The 21,137-nt window shown below is 39.1% G+C and overlaps 2 protein-coding genes across 2 annotated transcripts; one reads left to right on the top strand and one right to left on the bottom strand.

Moving 5' to 3' along the window:
* Positions 1 to 6,433: 6,433 nt before the first annotated feature.
* LOC139630687 (acidic mammalian chitinase-like) lies at positions 6,434 to 9,192 on the top strand. The gene is made up of 11 exons (XM_071494340.1): positions 6,434 to 6,493; positions 6,640 to 6,669; positions 6,767 to 6,968; positions 7,091 to 7,147; positions 7,237 to 7,402; positions 7,640 to 7,764; positions 7,851 to 7,974; positions 8,083 to 8,265; positions 8,373 to 8,492; positions 8,576 to 8,714; positions 8,791 to 9,192. The coding sequence occupies exons 1-11, from the start codon at positions 6,469 to 6,471 to the stop codon at positions 9,039 to 9,041; spliced, it is 1,422 nt and encodes a 473-aa protein (XP_071350441.1). The 5' UTR covers positions 6,434 to 6,468; the 3' UTR covers positions 9,042 to 9,192.
* A 658-nt stretch (positions 9,193 to 9,850) lies between these two features.
* Positions 9,851 to 19,997, bottom strand: LOC139630686 (sodium- and chloride-dependent neutral and basic amino acid transporter B(0+)-like). Its single transcript, XM_071494339.1, has 15 exons — positions 18,991 to 19,997; positions 18,492 to 18,636; positions 18,266 to 18,397; positions 17,220 to 17,381; positions 16,880 to 16,994; positions 16,654 to 16,786; positions 16,143 to 16,283; positions 15,924 to 16,059; positions 15,364 to 15,456; positions 15,155 to 15,280; positions 14,887 to 15,005; positions 14,660 to 14,759; positions 13,764 to 13,873; positions 11,193 to 11,360; positions 9,851 to 11,060 (listed from the first exon to the last, which is right to left on the bottom strand). Exons 1-15 carry the CDS (start codon positions 19,042 to 19,044, stop codon positions 10,932 to 10,934), a joined length of 1,863 nt encoding a protein of 620 aa, XP_071350440.1. The 5' UTR covers positions 19,045 to 19,997; the 3' UTR covers positions 9,851 to 10,931.
* Positions 19,998 to 21,137: the final 1,140 nt, after the last annotated feature.

Raw genomic sequence — 21,137 nt, 5'->3', positions numbered from 1 at the left:
GTCTCACTCTCTCACTCTTTCTCTTTGCCTGTGTCGCAAACCAAAGGAAAACCACTTGTGTTAGTTACAGTGTGTTATTTTTGCTGGATGAGAAGTTTTCTCTGGCTCCTGCATGGTGGCATTTTAGTATTCTGCCATCGTCTGCAGGTTAAAGTCCTGCTCATAATGTCACGTCGTACTTAACATGTAACAAAGCAGCAGAGACAAATCGCCCTTTCAGTATTTCAGTATCTCTAGTATGTTATTAACACACTGCTGATTGTCTAAAATTGAACCAGAATGAAAAACTTTTTTTTTTTCTTTCAGAGCTGGAGCCGTGTCTCATTATTTTACTCTACAGACTTGTTGAATTCATTTCTGTTTGATTTCAGTGTGGAATTGTCTCCACATCATTAACTGCATAACATGATATAAATTCTGCACTGTGTGAACTTAACCTCAAGCTTTAACAAGATTTTAATGAGCCTTATTTTAATGGTGTTTAAAAGAGAAAGCAATATAGAGAAGAAGTATTTTACTCCAGGTAGGTCTGAAGAAGGAGTGTAAACTTACCTTGTTTATTACATTTCTCTGATTCCAACAGTCTCAGTGTGTCTCCTGATTCTGTAGTTTCTTATATTCTGTTTTAAAGTCAGGACAGCTCTCCTAACAGCTTCTGTATAATTTCTATTTAATGTAATGTGCCACATTGACATGCGCTGGTAACTGGTGGTAATTTATGTATGAAAGAAAAGTAATTTAACCCAGTATGTGCATAGACAATGAAAGGCTCTCAGACTTACTGCAGCATGTATATATTTTCAATAACCGCACCATAGCTCTGTAAGGAATAACTCATATCATTATTTTGGCTATGCATTGAAAAATGGAGAGGGCAGTACACTGGAGTGGAGGTATAACTCTTCTCTGTGGATTGCTCCAGGCTGCAGAAATACAGCAGTAACATGATAAACAGCATGCATGCAGCATTGTAAGTAATCCCCTGTGGGATTTAACTGGAAGAAAAATACACTCTACACTTCATTCAAATGGTGTAAAGCAGGTGCAGACTGAAGTGGAGGTTTGTGCAAATAGCACCTGCAGTTACAGCAGCGAATAACATTTAGGTGTTGTGAGTAAATGTGACCTGAAAACCTGAAGCTTACTGTCAGATAAATGCAGTAAAATGATGGTGGGTGAGGTAGACAGCTCAAACAGCATAACAGAGGTGTTTTTCACAGTAGTTCCCACATCAGTTTGTACTAAGTCTAAAGTTTCGCCACCTAACACGAATCTGGCAGGTCCCAACACAGAATTGGGGTTTTTGTCAATGATATTCAAAGCTGCTATAATCAATATTTTTACATCAATAATTATGTACAGCAATAAATAGAAAAGCATGAAATGTCTACGTGAAATGTGAAAACGTCGCTCTTTGTGACAAACTCACAGAGAATTAGAGACGGTTCTCCCAAAAAGAACGACACAACGTTGTTTCAACAACATTGTTTCAGCAAGCGTGCCAAAACAACATTTGTTTATGTGCAAGGGATAAAGCCCTCTAGTGGCTGTAATCACTATTGCGTGATCAAAGGGGAAAGTCAGGTACTGCTGTTATAGTGTGAAGAGATTGTGTGGATCAATAAGACGACGTTATTTGTTTCACATTTCTGAACAATATATTTTTGTCTTTTTTTAAAGCATGATTGTTTACTGATTGTTTCAAATGTATTGAAAGTGATGCAATAAAAGACAACAGTCTGTGGGAGTTTTATTTGATGTGTGCGTGATTAAACATTCAGACAGTCTGAAATGACACGACATCCAGTCTTCACTGGGTCAAACGATGCTGGCAGCTGACAGAAACTTGCATGAGAACACGCATTTTTTATTTGAACATTGAGAGATTGTTAGATCAAGTGTTTATTAAGAACGAAGTTGGGTAGGCTATATGGAAATACAGCCTCTGGTCAGTGATGACGAATACACCAGTGCTGAATCACAGCAGAGACTTTTGAGAAACTCTTAGAATGAAAACAAGGGTTATGGGTTATACAGAAAACAGAGGGTTTCTGTGTGCATGTTTTTGTACTTGTGTCTCAGCTGAGACTAGTGTAACTACAGAAAAGTTGCCTTTCACTAATGCTCGGAATTCAAGTTGATTTCAAGGACTCTTATAGCTCCCTATTCACCCATGTCCTTTTTCCTTTCATTGGAGTTCACATTTACAGAAAGTAGTGGTAGGGAGGATGTGTGTGTATTGAGTGGGTGTGTGGTAACTGAAAATCAGCCAGAGTGGTTGTGAGAGAAAGAAAATCAGGATAGAGAGGCACTGCAGAATATACTGAGAGAGAATATACTGAAAGAGCAGGAAAAAAAGAGAATGTGAGGAAGAGAAGAGAAGTCACTCACTTATTAGTATAAAGCAGTTCTGTAGCTTGAGGGCCTATATTAATATGTAATATGTGTTTGTGTGTGTGCACACATGTCCGTGTGGGCATGTGTGTGAGAAACAGTTGGACTTGGTCTCTAATGGCTTTCCCCTTCATTTGCTTGATTCACTCAGGAGCCAACACACAAAAGCACACACACCCACATGCCCTGCTGACTGAAAGGCAGCAAGGATAAGTGGTAGCTCGCTGAAAGGAAGGGAGCGAGATGAGGTCGCCATAGCAACACTGGGGGGTTGTTGCTTTTATTGGAGAAAGAAAATCAGCTCTGCTTATCCTCCTATCTCTCACTCCTCACTCTTTCATGTCCCCTCTCTCTCTGTCTCACCTTCCTCTTTCTCTGTGTTCATTTCATCCTCCACGAGCTGACGTCAGCTGCCTGGGACATTTACAGAAGATGTGAACATTCAAGTCATGTCTGGTGTTAAAGTCCTTGCTGGCACTCTCCTTTTGCAACATTGCTGAAGATACAGTATCATGTATGATGCTGTAGTTAAATGTGTTTTTTCAATAGCTTGAACCGTGTTACAATTTATAAATCTGTGTACACATGATGTGTGTAATATTTTATGGGTAAGAAGTCACACTGACACTGCTCTTACACAATGTGCCAAATATTTAAGTGTGTTTCCAGTTAGTCTGAAAAGAATCAAGAATGTCACTCTATCAAGTTTAGGAATGTGACCCAAGATGCGTGACAGCACATAATGGCACATGATATCCTGACAGGTTGCGTGTGAAACTGTTGTTGCGAGGCGTAGCATCCCCTCCCTGTCTCGGCATTTGAATTCTGTTCGCAGGTGGACTGTTCCTCAGCTGGACCTGGGAACGCTCAAAGACTCAAGGACAAGCCTGCCACATTACAGTTAAATGTGCATGTGTATGTGTACACATCGAAACATGGCAGAGAGAAAATGATTGAGAATTTGCTGCCATGGTGACAAGCTCAGCAGTATCTAATAGCAACGGGTTGTTGGGAAGCCAGCATTTTGTGGGAGGGGTGGGAGAAGAGACAGATAGAGGGAAATGAAAACTGAGTGCCCCTCACATTTTGCACTGTATTCACTTTTTTTTTCAAAATGTGCTGTGAATCATACTGTATGTACAATTTTAATTCTACCAGATTCAAACAGAACAGAGAAACACTAATGTCTAATTACACACTAATGTTGCGCCTTAAATCTGCACCCCCATTCCCACAGAATCAAGAAAAACCACACATAGCACTGTAGAGAGAGACTGCTAATTGTACAACTTAATCACACCAGTTCCCCTGCTGGGAAAGACCTGAAAATAGAAATTAATGTGTTATAATTACAGAGCCTCAGTATTCAGCACAGATGGGTTCATTTCAGTGGCTCCATCCCGTCCCTCAAACAGAACGGACAGCACAAAGACAACAGGATTAAAAATGAATAATCATAAATTCCTTCTGCCACATTTCAATTAACTCACAGTGTGTATTTGTGTGTGTGTGTGTGTGTGTGTGTGTGTGTGGTATGCGGCTGTGCGCATTGCGTGGGCGACGGCAACAGGTCTGTGTTTATCTGCTGTTGTTGCCATAGTGAAAGAGACAGAGACGGAGAGTTTAGCTCGAGGTTCAATAAGTTCAATATAATTTATCTGGAGCAATAAAGAACATGTTCTGGTGTTTTGGAGGTTAAGACCTGTTTTCATCATAGCATACTTGAAGGTTTTGACCACAATGAAAAGCAGAGTGAGTGAAGAAGGAATTAAACTGATTCAATAATAAATGGTCTCTCTGTCTTCAACATCTTACACAACATGGATCTGGTCTGTACACAGCTTATTGTCTCTCTCTGGTGTTGAGATGTGGTAGTGCATCTGACACGGTAGTGACACTGATCATGTTCCTATAAAAACATAATTATTTTAAATATTTAATAAACATGAACTCAGTTGCTTCCACCCTCCAGCTGCATTCATATATGTTCAGCTTACATAAAATTTAAAACCCTAAACAGAAATTTTAATGTGGCCTTATTAGATGAAAACATACCTGAGACATTCTCCTCATCAGTGAAATTTACAGAAGGTTTGATAAAGTAGACGTTGGGAAAAAAATTAATGAGAAGAGTTCTTTAACAAGTGGAGATCATATACAGTGGGGGTAAATTAACTTGATGCTGAAACTCTCCTGCAATAGACTGATGTTTTTTACTCTGTGTTTATCAAGGAGAGCTAATACCTAACTGTATATATAAACTATAACTATAAATTAACTATAAATAACTATAACTATAAATTATATTTAGATTGACTATCAAGTGAATGCAGTGTTGGTCTGTCCACCACTTTGGTCCAGACTGAAATATCTCAACAACCATTGAATGGTTTGACTTGAAATTTGGTGCAGATGTTCAAGATGCTGAAAGAATGAATCCTAATGACTTTAATGAATAACCCTGCCTTTTATCTGGTGCCACCAGCAGGTCAAAGATTTGCCCAATACTTTTCTAAACAACCACTTAGAACAGCCTCACAGAGCCACTAGCATGGCTGTGGACTCTTAGTCTTGTGGGATTCAGCTTGTTTGGGTTGTTTTTGTTTCATTAAAAACTGGCCAAATATCAAATATCAGCCAAAGATGCACAAATACATACATAATGAGACACATACACAATATTCACACACTGATTCATAAATTGCACAATGGATGCACTGAACAACAGCTAAAAATAATAAGTGTGTGTATGACTGAAATGTTTCTAGTTTGAATCAGTGCACAGGTTGAAATATTAATTCGACATTGATTATGAACTTTTTTCAAATCGTCACTAACAGAGGTGGTGTTCTTGAAAACATGTAACTCCACTGAAGTGAAGCAGGGAGTTGTTGGACTTTGTCACAAAATATGTCCTGCATTATAATCTTACCCACATCCCTAAGATATACATCCTTCATCTTGAAATAGTTTCTCTTTGCTTTTCTGTATAGATGTTTCCTTTTAAATGTTTTGTAACTTCATAGAAATTATGTTCTAAATGTGAAAAGACAAGTAAACTAAATAAATTGGTATAATTATATCTTTAAATCCTTTTGTAGTTTCATTAATTCAGACTGTACTTCATCAAGTTCTGCAATATATATATATATATATATATATATAGATAGATAGATATAGATATAGATATAGATATAGATATACTCTCTCTATGTAAACATTTTTCCAGTCGTAAATCATTCACCTCCATTATTGACATTCAAAGACAAGGACAAGCATGCCATGTTTCACTTTATTTATTTATTATTGGTGTCTGGCCCTGTTTCATGTTTAGCATTTCTGAAGTACAATATAGAATTGGTTTGTTAATAACTTTATTTTCAGTACTTTCTGTTGTCAGCTTATAGTTTAACCTTCTAAAAGGTGCCTTTTGTCTCTAAAAGACTAAGTGCTAAAAAATACAGACAAACCACTAACAAAACAAATCGTGGAATTCACAAAATGTCGAATTTCAGTATAATTAACATTAACATCCAGCATAGTCAGCTAGTGTCTGTTCATGAAAAGACTAACTTTTCAATGCACATCACAGAACAGTCACTAAACTGCTGAACCACATCCAAGGACAGGAAAGGACAGAAAGGTCTTCCTGTTTTAAATACAGTAATAACTGATATTAACCATGTCTAAGGGTGATAAGGCATGCAGCAGAGAACGTAAGGACAACTGAGTACACATCACTATCAAACAACTTCTGTAAACGGAAAATGGTGTAACAACAATGAAATTTACTTATGCCATAAGGGGCATTCATAGAAAACATAGGCAGACGCAATTGTTCTGTCAACTACAATAACCTTGAAAATATCTAATTCAGTTGAATAATATTATCAAAAGGCACATGAAGGTTATCAGTCTTGACAAGTCTTGACCAAGCAAATTAATGAGTTTGACTTTTCACTTGTGCTGAGTAATCAGACTTCATCAAACATAGTTTACAGATACTGCAGATATGGGGAGGTCCTGAGGAGTATAAAGAGTCTGCTGAACCTCAGCTTGTTGTACGGAGGCAACATGGGCAAGCTACTCATCTGCATCGGTAAGCTGAGCTCCTTGCACACAGAAACTTTTAAAGCTTTTTTACAACACATTCTAACTAAGTTTCATCTTGTGCATAATGGAGAAGGATCCTACATAACTACTCAACCTTCTCACTGTCTCTAATTTTGTTTCTTCTCTCTGCAGGACTGGCACTCCTGCTGCACGTGCAGCTAGGTAATTATATCCTTTATCCACTCAGTGTTGCTATGAAATGTGTAACTGTATTTAGGCTGCTTAAATAATGTAAAATCAATTGTTCCATGTGCTGCAGGATCATCCTACATCCTGTCCTGTTATTTCACTAACTGGGCACAGTACCGTCCCGGAGCAGGCAAGTACTTTCCAACTGACATTGACCCATGTCTCTGTGACCACATTATCTATGCCTTTGCTGGAATGGAAAACAACATGATCAAGACCTATGAGTGGAATGACGAGAAACTCTATGGACAGTTCCAGGCCCTGAAGAATCAGTGAGTACACATAAATGCTCATAGTGACTCCAACAGACATGTGAACACACACTATAATTAGAGGCATGCATTCACATAGATTAAGTGTGAGAGTTTAAAGTGGATATTGTTGCCGTTTCCAGGAACAGCAACCTGAAGACTCTCCTGGCCATTGGAGGATGGAACTTTGGTACTCAGAAGTAAGTAGTAATGAAATGAGGCTCAATACTCTCGCCATGATGACCTTGTGGCACAGATAGGACCACTCTGACTGTCTTCCTGTCTCCAGGTTTACAACCATGGTTTCCACTGCTGCCAATCGTCAGACCTTCATCAAGAGCGCGATCACATTCCTGCGCCACTATCAGTTTGATGGTCTGGATCTCGACTGGGAGTACCCTGGCTCTCGTGGCTCCCCACCTCAGGATAAGGAGCTCTTCACTGTCCTGGTCCAGGTCTGTCATAGGCTACTGATCTTCACTTTCTGGTTGTGATGAATCTGGGTTGTAGGAAGAAGTAGAAACAAGTCTACCAAGTCCTGTAGACTTAGTTTTATTTTGAAAATATATTAATGAAATGAAAAGACTTTATTTTACAAAACTTGAACACCTTAATGAAATAAGTGTTTCTTAGTTTAAAAAACACAGTCATACAACAACTGTGAGTGTTTCTTTCTCCTTGACCATCTGCAGGAACTGATGAGTGCCTTTGTGGCAGAGGGCAAGAGGACCAACCGTCCTCGTCTGATGGTCACTGCTGCTGTCTCTGGTGGAAAGGGAACCATTGACTCTGGATACCAGATCGCCCAGATTGGCGCGTAAGTGCATGCGCAAACATAACATACTCTTACATTTGTCATATACACCTCTCACTAAACATTAATGTCTCATGCCTGTTTAACAGTGTGCTGGACTACTTGCACGTCATGACCTACGACTTCCACGGTTCTTGGGAGCGCAATGTTGGAGAGAACAGCCCTCTGTACAAGGGCCCCGCTGACCAGGGATCCATGATCTACTTCAATGTGGTGAGTGAAGGGATCATTATGTTTCTGATAATTTACTCCTGCTGCAAAGGAAATAAAATGACATTAAGGAACAAGTACTCATGCTGGTCTATACTCTCTCATGTATAGGACTATGCCATGAAGTACTGGAAGAACAACGGTGCCCCAGCTGAGAAGCTGCTGGTTGGTTTCCCCACCTATGGCCACACCTTCCGCCTGGCTTCCTCTAACACAGCTGTGGGAGCTCCCGCTAGTGGAGCTGGACCTGCTGGATCTTTCACCCGTCAGGCTGGCTTCTGGGCCTACTATGAGGTGGGTGTTTCTTTTTTCTGAGTCTGTTTGTATCCATACCTAAGACAGGACAACATATGCATATGTATTGTGCAGATCCTTAACTTCAATTTTCTCCCTGCCATCAGATCTGTAACTTCCTGAAGCAGGGAGCCACCCAGTCCTGGGATGCTGCCCAGCAGGTGCCATATGCCTACAACCAGGGAATCTGGGCTGGATATGATAACGTGAAGAGCTTCAACATTAAGGTAAAAAGTAGAATATCATAAGCAATTCATGTCCCCAGCTTTTGTATTTTTGCCTTTAGTTAACACTCTCATCTTCTCTGCAGATTCAGTGGCTGAAGCAGAATGGTTTCGGTGGAGCCATGGTGTGGAGTCTGCCTCTGGATGATTTCACTGGCACTTTCTGTGGCCAGGGAAAATACCCTCTGATCAACACCCTCAAGAGTGGTCTCGGAACTGGATCTGGTATGCACGTGCCACATACTCTCATTCGATATGAGAATGTTTCCATTTCTTAACATCCTTTAATTTCTCTCCTCAGCTTGCAGTGCTCGTCCTGAGCCCTTGCCTCCAGTCAAACCAACCGAGGCTCAGCCCCAGCCTGGCGGTGGTGGCAGCAGTGGGGGCGGCAGCACAGGATCTGGCTTCTGCGCTGGAAAGGCTAATGGAGTCTACCCAGACCCAACCAACAAAAACAACTTCTATGAGTGCAACCAGGGAGTAACCTATGTCCAGCATTGCGCTGTCGGCCTGGTGTTTGATAGCAGCTGCAAGTGCTGCAACTGGGCTTAAATGATCCACAGCAGAACTTCATACTGGTTGTTCTGAATTTAGGAGCTGGGTCAACTATCATGTCAATGTGAGACCATCCAGATAAGGCCCATTCGAGAACAACTCTGTAACACCTGTCACTGCTCCAAACTGAATAAATAAGCAACTTCAATCTCTGCTGGTTTTGTGTGACTCTTGTACTGTATGTTTCTATTCAAAATCATAAAACCATGAATCGGCAAAGAAAAGTTACTTTATCCAATGATGAGCAACTTTAAATATCAAACATAAGCAACAAAAAATATTAATTTATCTGTTCACTTCTCTGTACTATGTTTTGCATGAGAAATACAGCAAAAAGGAAAAGTTTGGGCACCCCCAAGCAAATTCCATTTATTTTGTGATTTGTCTAAAGTAAAAAGAAGTAAATACAGCCCTTGCAGCTGAACTGCCCAACTACAGCAGCTCTTAGTAACCCGCTCTTTGGCAGACATCACAGTTTACACACACTTTCTGTAGTTCTGGATGTAGGACTTTTCACTCACTCTTTCTGCAGTTATAGTCACTGCAGATGAAACCATGAAGAAATTCAGCATACAAGCAGCAAAAATATAGTAGAAAACAGATGAAAGATACAGGCAATATACAGTGTGTGTGTGTGTGTGTGTGTGTGTATATTCCTGTACATTAGTGTTTCAGTCATTTGAAATCACATGTGACAGACTAATTCACACAAAGAAGCAGACTTCACATCAAACAGTAAAGTGACAGCTCAAATCAAATCAAATCAACTTTTATTTATATAGTGCCAAATCACAACAGAAGTTATCTCAAAGCACTTTCCAATTGGAGGAGGTCAAGACCTTCTCTATAAAGTATAGGAAAGAAAGAGACCCAACAATTCCCAAGGATCCCACCAAACAACTGTGTGTGGTGGTGTCTAATTGGATGACACAGAGTTCAGTGCTGGACTGATTTTGTGTATATACACATACACACACACACACACACACACACACACACACACACACACACACACACACACACACACATATATATACATACATTCACATATACATATACATACATACGCACACACATATGTAAACCATTTTGAGCACCAGGATTTTGGATTCTGACTTTGTTCCTTTGATTAAACTTATGTGTAATCACAACTTCCACTGATATGTACTGATCTCGTACATACAATTCAACATTTTCATTTATCATTTGAGTGTAGCATTTTTTCCTAGATATCTAAAGGAAATGTTTGATTAGTCTTTAATGCAGTAATAGATGATTTCAATTTTCTCACCTACTACAGGCCATTATCACTGTGTTTTTGTTACAGTATTAAGTATCATGTTTGTGTTTGAGGCAAAAGACACATAGATTCCCCAAACATATTTTTTTTTATCTTCCATAATATTTTAGGTGTAACACAGCAAGAAATCTTCTTTTTGGAACATGAATGCATTAAATTGCCTTTCATCCATACCATAAGTCAGAGCCAAATTGGAGAGTGGTCCAGTATAAACATTGAAAGCAAGGAGTAAGAAATACATTATGCAGAACAAGAAAATAAAATGTAACTAAATAGATCTATGATGAAAATAAAATAAGGCATAATCGCTAGAATCAAGATGTTTCGGGGGTCTGATATCCACTAGATGGAGCTCTTGAGAGAATGATAACAAGAGCAGCTTTTAGCACACAAGGCAGAAGTTTTAAAGGCAAACTACAATTACAACTTACAGTCTTAGTTTAGCATTTGGCTCAACATTTTTCCTGCTGTGTCACTGACGTAATCAGGATCATCACCCTTTTAGAGCAACCTACCACACAGTGTTGTAACATATCTCTATATAATGTATCAGAGTACAGATCAGTGTTATGAACTGAGAGTTACATTTACAATTGCTTATCATTTGTTGACATTGCTTTTTGCCGGTGGCATCGTTCTTTTGAGTAGCGCTCTCCTCGATGGATGTCCAGGTAGGGATGCCAGTCCTCAGAGGGAGAGGACAAAAACTTCAGACGCTGTGGAAATTATGATACAGATTGAGGATCATGAATATAGGTACACGCTTAGTGGAGCATCACTACCTTTACAGAGGAAAAATCTCAGCCTGCTTTAAATGTGCCCTGTATTACAGAAGACAACAAACACACCTTCCAGAGGGATCCCTCTGCTTTTATCAGCTTGTACCCAGCGACAGCAGGGATCCAGATAAGGATGGATGCAACCATGCACCAACCCAGAGCCAAGCCCCAGGCTGGAAACTGGACTTGTCCATAGGTGGGAGGGGCAAAGTTTATCAGAGACCAGACAAAGATCACCTAACGGAGCAAATGGCAAACATAACATCCAATCATATTCTTACAAGTGTACATTGTTGTGTACAAAAACCGTGACAAAACTGGCAGCGCCATGAATTTTGAAAAATTGTTATGAAAATGGGAACAAACATGAATCCAACTCAGCTGTACCAAAAAGAAGAGAAAAGAAAAAGAGGCAACATAAACATGATGTCAGATGGAAATGAAATTTTGATTCATTGTGATGATCTACAGTTGCAATCAGAAATATTCAACCCCGCAAAGATTTTAAGGATTTATCAATTTAAGTTTTTTCAAAGAGCAATATTCTGCTTTGAATGACTCCTTTATGAGTTGAGTGATACATAAAATCAACACAAAATCTATGATGTAGTATTTGTGTGTAACAGTATATTTTGTTAAGATAGCCATGTCACAATTATTCAACCCCTATATAATATTGTTGTTTTTAAAGCTTTCTGACAGTTTTTATGGCCTAAAGTGGAGTTGAAACATAATTAAGCCTTTGGGAACTCTATAATGATCATTCATTTACTTCAGCTGTGATACATATATAAACCCCACCCATGAAGGTATTTAAGGTGAGTTGCAATCATGGGAAAGACAAAGGTGTTTTCACAAAAACTGAAAGAAGAGATTATTTCATCCCACCTGAAGGGCCTTGGGTGTAAGAAGATTTCCAAAATGTTTAAAACTTATGGAACAGCTGCAAACCTGCCTGGCTGTGGAAGAAAGCCCAAAATTTCATCAAGGGCCCTTAGCAACTTAGCAAGGACAACTAAGAGAAACCCCTGTGTGCGAGGCACCTACAAGATGACCTGATGAAGGCTGGTGTAAGTGCTTCAGTGGCAACTATAAGGCGTGCACTGAATAAACAAGGACTTCATGGCTGGACTCCAAGACGCACTCCGCTCTTGACCACAAGGAACATTAAAAGTCGACTAGAATATGCCAGGAGGAATTTGGATAAGACTACAGAGTTTTGGGAGACAGTTCTATGGACTGATGAAACCAAACTGAAACTGTTTGGACATATGGACCAGTGGTATGTCTCGCGTGTGAAAGGTCACGCTTATGACCAGAAGAATACCATTCCCACGGTCAAGCATGGAGGTAGGTCACTGATGATGTGGGGCTGCTTTTCTGCGGCAGGAACTGGCAATCTTGATTGTGTACGTGGCATCATGGATTCCCAGAAATATCAGGCCATTGTAAAGAGGAACGCGACGCCTTCTGTTGACAAATTAAACCTTGGTGATCATTGGACTTTCCAGCAAGACAATGATCCCAAGCACACCTACAAGTCAACCAAAGCTTGGTTGAGAAAAAGATCCTGGAACGTCCTGGAGTGGCCTTCTCAGTCACCAGATTTAAATCCGCTTGAAAATCTTTAGTGGGATATAAAGAAGGCAGTAGCAGCACTGAAGCCATCAAACATCACTGAGCTTGAGGCTTTTGCACGTGAAGAAAGGGCAAAGATTCCAATCGACAGGTGTAAGAAGCTTGTCAGCACTTACCGAAAACGTTTGTTAGAAGTTATAAAAGCTAAAGGATGCTGTAGTAGTGAAGCTTGGGGTTGAATAATACTGCACATGCACATGTGTTAATTAGTTACATTTTTCATTTGAACTTCAAAGTTAAGTCAACTTCTGTTGTCAAAATAACTTGTATGTATCAATACATATTTTTTTGTTTAATGAGGTTTTTTGTCATTTGTCATCTTTCATCCACATCACTATAATGTCTTTTGAGGTGAGGGGGTTGAATATTTCTGATTGCAACTGTAGCTAATAAGGGATTATAACCTTCTTTTTTTGGGGGGGGGTTTATTTTGTCAATTCTGACTGTAAACATGTGATATAAATGGCAAATTCCTCAACCAAAAGTATCACTGAGAGAGCACTTTTCAGTATAACATTATTGCTACTGAATTGGCAAATCTTTTTATTAAGTACTCTAAATATTAAAATCAATTTATGTAGCTCTTTCACACAAATGTTACAAAGAGATATGAGAGAGCAGACCGATACAGTACCAGAACCCAGAAAGTGAGATGTAATGCTATGTTTGAAGCATTGGTGGGCTACTTAAATACTGTGGGTTATTCTTTTGTTTTTGTTTTTTCCAAAGAAGCACCAAATATCACTCATTAATTTTAGTCTCAATAAATCTCTTTTCTTCAATGCCATTATTTTGGTTAGTCAACTATAAAGTATAGTGGCTGGACTTAACTATGTTTTAAGTAATACAGTTTATATTTCATTCAAATATACTTTGTGGGATTATATTTGTTTCACAAAAAGTGCCCTGTGAACTGGAAAAGTAAGAATGGGTAGACCATGTCTTACAGGTTTCACTTCTTTAATAATGTAAAATAAAAGAACAAAAAAAATGTGTTCTCACCAAAATGATGCAGGGGCTGATGAAGAACCAACATGCTCTCCACCACAGCCAGAAGCAGAAGCTCTTACTTCCAATCATCATCTCAATGTCTTTGATGAAACGGTTCCCCCCTATAACGCATGAGATGAACAAGCACAAGTACACAACTTAGGGCAATGGAAAGCTGTCTCACTGATTCTTAAGCTTACATCAGTCAAGCACTCAGTCAATTACCAGCAAAGGTGTTACCAATGCCATTTCTTTTTCCATAGTCACTGTAAAATTGATAAAGAAGAACTAAATATATGGTTGTCTGAATTATTGTTCTGGTCCTCAACAGGTCCATTTTCCAGGGAGAAGGGAAATCACACATAATAATTAAATAACAATAAAGCATAAATCTAATTATATTCTACAGTCTATATTTTCTAGTCAGTCTTGCATGCACTGTCCTGCTGCCATAAACACTCACCACACCAAAGCCAAAGCAGAAAGTAGTCCCAAACATGTGTACAATTTACTTCTGTTTGAGTAATGTTTGCTAAAAACTAACAGTGTCCAGGTGAGGTCAGAAAGTAGTGAGAAACATGTCATTGTTGGTTTTGGTCAGGCTTGTCCTTCAATAACTAACCAGAAAAATTTAGCTAATTTGAGCAACAAAAGTAGTTGATAACTAAGTTAACAACTTGGTAGACAAACCAGGTGCTTCCACTGGGGCAGACAGACAAATAAGTAGCGCAGGTACAGTAAGTAGGCAGTTATTTGCCTGGTCCTAAACTGGCTGGGGCTTTAGGAACATTGGTGACACTGACTATGCATGTAGGTACAGTAAATAATGCCACGTCGATTAAACAGCTTGAAAAGTTTAATGTATTAAATATCACTTACATATCACTATGGCTGTCATTCATATTTACCATATATGTAGCAGAAGCCAATGACCTCCACGAAAGCCACAATAAGCATCATCCAGGTGGCAGCAAACTGATCGATTAGAGTTACCCAGTATATTCCTGCCTATCTCACACACACATAAACACACACACATGCGCACACACACACACACACACAGAGGCACTATAGATAAGCATGGTAACAATATCAGACAGTAGTAATATAGTCACTGTTAGCAGACCTACTGTACCCTTGTGACACACGGCAGGCCCAAGAGGAAGACGGTGACACATGTCCCTGTACTCAGTGCAGCACGTTTGGATTTGAAGATTTCAGGGAAGGCATCAAACAAGCAGGTGGTGATCACCTCTAATGACAAGAGGAGAGATGAGAATCGATCAGTTAGCTGAATGGTAAATAGGGATTTTTTGATAGATCCTGTTCATTAGGTTAAGTTTCTAGATTTTGTCAGTGAGACATGACAACCAATTGGCACTGGTAAATGACACCCATCTCACCTGTTTGTGTAAACTGAGTGTCCAGACCGACTATGAAAAGCATGAAAAAGAACAGGACAGACCACAGAGGGGAAATGGGAAGCTTAGCCAGAGCCTCTGGATATGCAATGAATGCCAGGCCAAACCCTACAGGAAGATGGAAAAATAAAACATCAGAGAACATACAGCAGCCATTCTTTTAAAATTCAGTGGTATTATGGGAGTCTTACCTTCCCTCACCACTTTTCCAACAGGTTTTCCATAGATGTGAGCCATATGACCCAAAATTGAAAAAATGGCAAAGCCTGCAAACACACTGGTACCTGGGAGGAGTTGAAAATAGTCACATAGACTGATCAATTTAAGGATAATATGCTCTTTTTTACACATATTGGAGATTTATATGTACCTGGTCAGGGAACTAGGATGAAGCTACTCAACCCTAGGAGAGCTTCCTGTATAAAGGTCAACACTTAAACCATTTCCTTTTTGGCTTTTGTCTACTACAGAAAATGAAAGCATCAACTATCATGGCTCTTTCCAGTGGACCCAACTGACTGCTGTTCACACAGGGTCTTTTTTTATACTAAAACTTGGTGGCACCTGATGGAGGAAATTTTAAAATGTATATACATAGTGGCTGGAATATTTAATGAATCAAATGCTTACAAAATGATATTATTATATCTTTACTTAGCTCTGATGATGATTTTTTTCTCAGTAGTGAAGCTGCAAAAATAAAAAAAACTTTATTTGAAATAGTGCTTCCCCTGGTATGGTGTATTCCTACCATGGTTAATGAGGGTTACAGCAATTGAGTCCAGGAAGACATTGTTGTGGAAGTTGTTGTAGGAAGCAAGGGTCCCAATTCCACCCCAAGCAATGGATAGGGAAAAAAAAGTCTGAGTTGCTGCATCCTTCCAGACCTAAAAACAGAATGATTTATGACATATATGCCATTTTTGGCCTGCTTTTGTAATGTTGTACATTGGGATAGCTGGGCTCCTACCTGTGCTTCAGTCAGTTTAGTCAAATTGGATTGTGAACCAATGTAGAACTCGATCCCTTCTTGCGCTCCCTCCAGTGTCACACCTCTGATCATCAGGATTAAAATCACCACATAAGGAAACGTAGCTGTGAAATATACAACCTAGAAAGAAAAAGGTCTGAAATTCATATACTGAACTTACGAGCTGACCACAGAGCAGAGTGCCTTAGTTTCAAAGAGATGTAAAGTTGCTATAAGTGCAATAAGCAAGATAGGCAAAACCTGTCTTTAGCGTATTGTGAGCCATATTACCACTGCCCAATGAATGTATGAACCATGGCATGTACTGTATGTTTCTGCACAGCACAGGTGTGCGAGGATTAATATTTCTGAATACTCAAGCTGAGAGATACATTCTCTACTTGCAGTTGTGAATGTGGTGTTAAATGACTGAGATTCACAGTCCTGAAATGTTCTGTTTAAGTTCACAAACTGTGGATAAAGACATGATATGAAGTGGATGATGACATACTTTTCCTGATGACTTGATTCCTCTGATGAGTGCTGCAGCAACAAGTAAGGAGCTCAGCAGCAGACAGAGGGCCAAGTGCCAAACTACTGGTCCTGTTTCGTCTAGACCACTGGATCTCTGCAGAGCCACACGACTGAGGAAGAGAGACATCTGGCTGTACAGACACTGCAGTATGACAAGTGTGTGTGAATTTGTGCTTGTTTGTGTGAGAGTGTGTGATTCTTACTCCCAGTACTGTTCACTTGGACTCTGCACTGAAACTGTGATCATGTCAGATGATGGACAAGTAGTGTTTTCCTGAGTCCAGTTGGTCACTAAAACACCACTTACATTGCAAGACACTAGAAAAGGAGAGAGAGGTGAGCGGCTTGTTTAAAATATCAGTCTATTTGATGGGTGTGTGCTAGTATTGAAGCCTGAGAAGCAGCATTTACTTTAGATGAGTCTATGGTGCTTGATACTGATAAAAAACAATGAACTGCACTTCTTAAATAGTTCTGAGGATACTTTGCACCGATTACAGACTCGATTGACACCTCTTCACAAGAATAGCAAAAAAACAGCACCTATAGGCGTGTTGCTGCAGTTGGTGTCAGCCCAGCTGAGGCAGCTGGACCATGGCAGAGGAAACTGGAAGGAGGCGAACATGTAGTACAGGCTGTAGGCCACGATGACGTTGTAATAAATTGACACAAAGGTGTTCACCATAAACATGGAAAAGCCAACACCTGAAGAAGATAACAGATTATAATGCTTTATAAAATGTTTTTTTAATCTAATATTTGACCCCACTGAACCCTCAAATTAGAAACAGTCTTTTTCACTCCCTCTCTTGTATCTTTTCCCTGAAACAATCTCAATTGATAAAATATTTATTCTTCAAACCTTAGTTTAAAGACCAATATTATCAATTTAGATTAACTACTGCAAATTGGACTTATGCTGGTTTATGCCAGTACTTATTTTCCCAAATATTTGGTATCAGTTGAAATCTTGGTCCATATTCTATATGTTTATTTATGATTTTTTTTACAGGACTTATTTGTAAGTTTTGCTTGGTACATAGCCAAAGTTAGCCAATGTTTAACAGCTGTTTATTTACCAATCTAAAAGAAATCTTGTGAGTTCAACATCAAACATAATTTCTTCTTTACCAAGAACTGTCTCCAGCGGTGGAAAGCAACTCTCTTGTTTTGTTTTTATTTCTATTGCTACTTTTCTTCAGCCAAATTTTGCATGCTAACCAGCTATCCCCAGTCGGACTGCCTCCTCACTGATCTGATACTGAGTTACTGTAGCGTCTGCCATGAAGAAGTAGTGCTTCTCAGAGGGCATATTATAACCTCTTGCCATGGAAATGCAATGATGCCAGAAGCTCTCAGCAAGACTAATAAGTAAACAGCAACCAACAAATTTATCAGCAGTGAGAATATCTGATACAGTAGCTTAACAATAATTTATTTACAATAATTTCATAAAGTTTTGAGAATATCTCTCACTTTTGGATTTTTGATTTTGAGGATTTTAATGTTTAACAACAGTAAAGATTAGTCACATTTCATATCTTGGTCTTCAGCACTGAAGTCTTAAGCAGTCTTTTTTTCAGGCTCACCTTGCAGTATCGGCACTGCTTTCCACATATTGATTGGACCTTGGCTGCAGAACTGACCGATGGCATTTTCCAGGAAGAAAAGAGGGATTCCACACAGAAACAACGTCACGAAATAAGGAATGAGAAATGCACCTGCTCACAGAGGTAAAAGTAAGTTTTCAGGAAATTCAGCACTGCAACAGTGTTATCAAATGTGACTTTCCTAGCACTAATATCAAATAATCACCCCCTCCATTCTTATAGGCTATATATGGAAACCTCCAGATATTTCCCAGGCCAATAGCATAGCCGATCATAGTGAGGATGTATTCTCTTTTGTTGGTCCAGTTTCCACGGGCAGGATTCTCATCAACATCATCCACACGAGAGCCCTGCTGAAAAAAAACTGAATTTTACAAGTTGTAAGAAATTGTCTGTCGTATACATTTAAATGATTAATAAGTAAGTAAGTGTAAGTAAGTAATTGTTATTTATAACTTTATCCATTAAGTGGGAAGGGTAAATACGTCTAAAAACATTCATCTTTCCCACACAAATGTCTGTAATTTTTCTTAATACCAAAGAAAGAATTGGAGCAAAAGTCCTTTTTGACTAATAAACTCCATCCAACTTTTTTTTTCTTTTTGGCCAGCCTCAAGACTGTGGGTTTTAGTTAGGTTTTCTTGTTTGTAAATAAAATAATCTTCATTTAATATATACTGTATTTAATATATACTGTATCCTACCTGATCAGAAAGAATAGCAGAGTCCTTGGGAATGTTCGAGACATATTTCAACATGTCTTCTCAGCTGACTTTGATGGTCTGTGGAAGAAAATTCAAATTTCTCAAAAATGTGTCTAGCCTTTTAATAAAAGTCTTGACAAAAAATGACAACTTGTAGGACATCTAAGTTGTAGTCAGGGTCACCATTTAAATCAATGTACAAGATAGTGGACAGCTTGTTAAATTACACGTTTCCACAGCAAAACTTGGTGCTTGCTACCAGTCAGGCTAATTTTCACTGATGCAAAACCAACAGCTAGCTTGACTCAGATCTGGCTTTTCTCCTCCTCAATGCATAAATAACTTGATGGCTACATAATGTTACGTGTCTTTTTCCATCAGTGCCTGGCTACTGTAGACATGATAACATTGGTTAACTTGCTGTCAGTGAGATTATGAATTTATTCTGCAAATGTTGCTATTGCTAGTTTCAGCTAGAATTTCCATGGAGCATTGTGACTGCATTGTCTTGTCTTGTCAGGTTACACACACACACACACACACACACAATTTTGTCTGACAACTGATCAAACACAATTTCTCTGTTTGCACATACTGCGCCCTCAGAAGAAGTTATGTCAATATGTGTTGAACTGTTACACAATTACTGTAAATGCTGTATAACAAATGTCTCCATCTCACAGTCTACAGGGTTTTACAGATTGAGAGAGCTCCTTCTACGGCAGTGAATAATGTTGATGCTGCAGTGGCTGAGAAGTTTTAGTTAAGTTTTACTTAACTCTATGATAATTGAGACATTACACACAACTACAAAATGACAAGGATGACACAATTACAGTTTATTGTGATTGCGCACACGCTAAAAGTGAATGCTTAAACAAAAGCATCAAAACTTGCAAAACACAGCTGAATTTCGCGGCCCACCCCCAGTTTGTGAACTGTGCGAACATGAAGGCAGTGAAGGGGAGAGGTAGAGGTAGAGGTAGACAGAGAGGAGGTGGAGGACAAGGGCCAGAACAAAGAAGATCCGGCAATAGCTGGACACATACTTCAGGTGACAATCGGGCCACTTTGGTGGACCATGTCATAAATCATGGCCTGACAATGAAGGATGCTGGCAGAGAGTCCAGCCCAACCTCAGTCGCTACACAGTAGCATCCATACTGTAAAACAGACCTTTATGCTGGAGAACAGGTCTTCACCTTTCTACTGGACTATACCTTTCAGTATATAAAAAGCTGTTCTATGTTCCATTTGAGAGGAACAGTGTCAGAATCATAGACTGTAATATCACTGTACTACAGAACAATAGCATAGTGGCAGTGGATGTAAACATTGCAATCTTGTGTTTTTTACACTGGATTACTTTGCACCATATTCACAGTAGCCTGCAGTGGACACATTTTCTGTTACAGAGAGTCCTGGACTTTGATGCAGCTGGACAGCCTGTAAATTCTCCTGTTCTGTAAAAACTTCCAGTGGCAAAATTTACTGTTCTCTGAATATCTATTTTGGGTTGCGTGAAGCTTGTATGACCAAATTAAAAAAGATATGCAAAGTTCTAAAGACAGCAGTATTTTGTGTTAAGTTCATCAGTGTGTTGTTGCTGATTTGAAAGAGTAATTCGAATGGTGAATTTGTGTATCATTTTGTTCCAAAAATGCCATATTGTGAGAGGATTGTCAGGTTTTTACTGCAGAGTTTAATTTTGACGTAGAAGTGAGGTATTTAGCTCCAAGGGTTTTGTCTTATCTGGAGTTTTGACACAATGAGCCAAATTCCACAATAAGTATGTAAGCAGTAAAATAGATATTTATGTTACTTACCTTATCATCCGTAAAATCTCTCCAGTGGATCAGAATGGAGTTTTGACTGTTTTCAGTGCATGAAGTTGTTTGACGCTCTGATCACACATCAAACACTGCATTTACATTCTGGTTCAACTGGTCATGTTCCTATTTCTGGGAACTTTTTCGAGTGATCCAAGAATCTTTCATTGCTGACAAGACTCAGCCCTTTCATACAGTAGGTTATATGTTGTTATATGAGTTATTGCTAAAGGCTGTACATTTGGAAATAAAATTTGATCCTGCTGCTTTGTAAAGGCTACTGGTAGAACAATACCATGACCCATACCTTGACCTTAA

This window comes from Trachinotus anak, unplaced genomic scaffold (genome assembly GCF_046630095.1).
Source record: "Trachinotus anak isolate AG129_WGS33_773 ecotype Australia unplaced genomic scaffold, CSIRO_AGI_Tana_v1 ptg000013l, whole genome shotgun sequence".
In the NCBI taxonomy this organism is placed as follows: domain Eukaryota; kingdom Metazoa; phylum Chordata; class Actinopteri; order Carangiformes; family Carangidae; genus Trachinotus; species Trachinotus anak.
The sequence above is the reverse complement of the archived record's forward strand: the minus strand, read 5'-3'. Positions and strand labels throughout refer to the sequence as shown.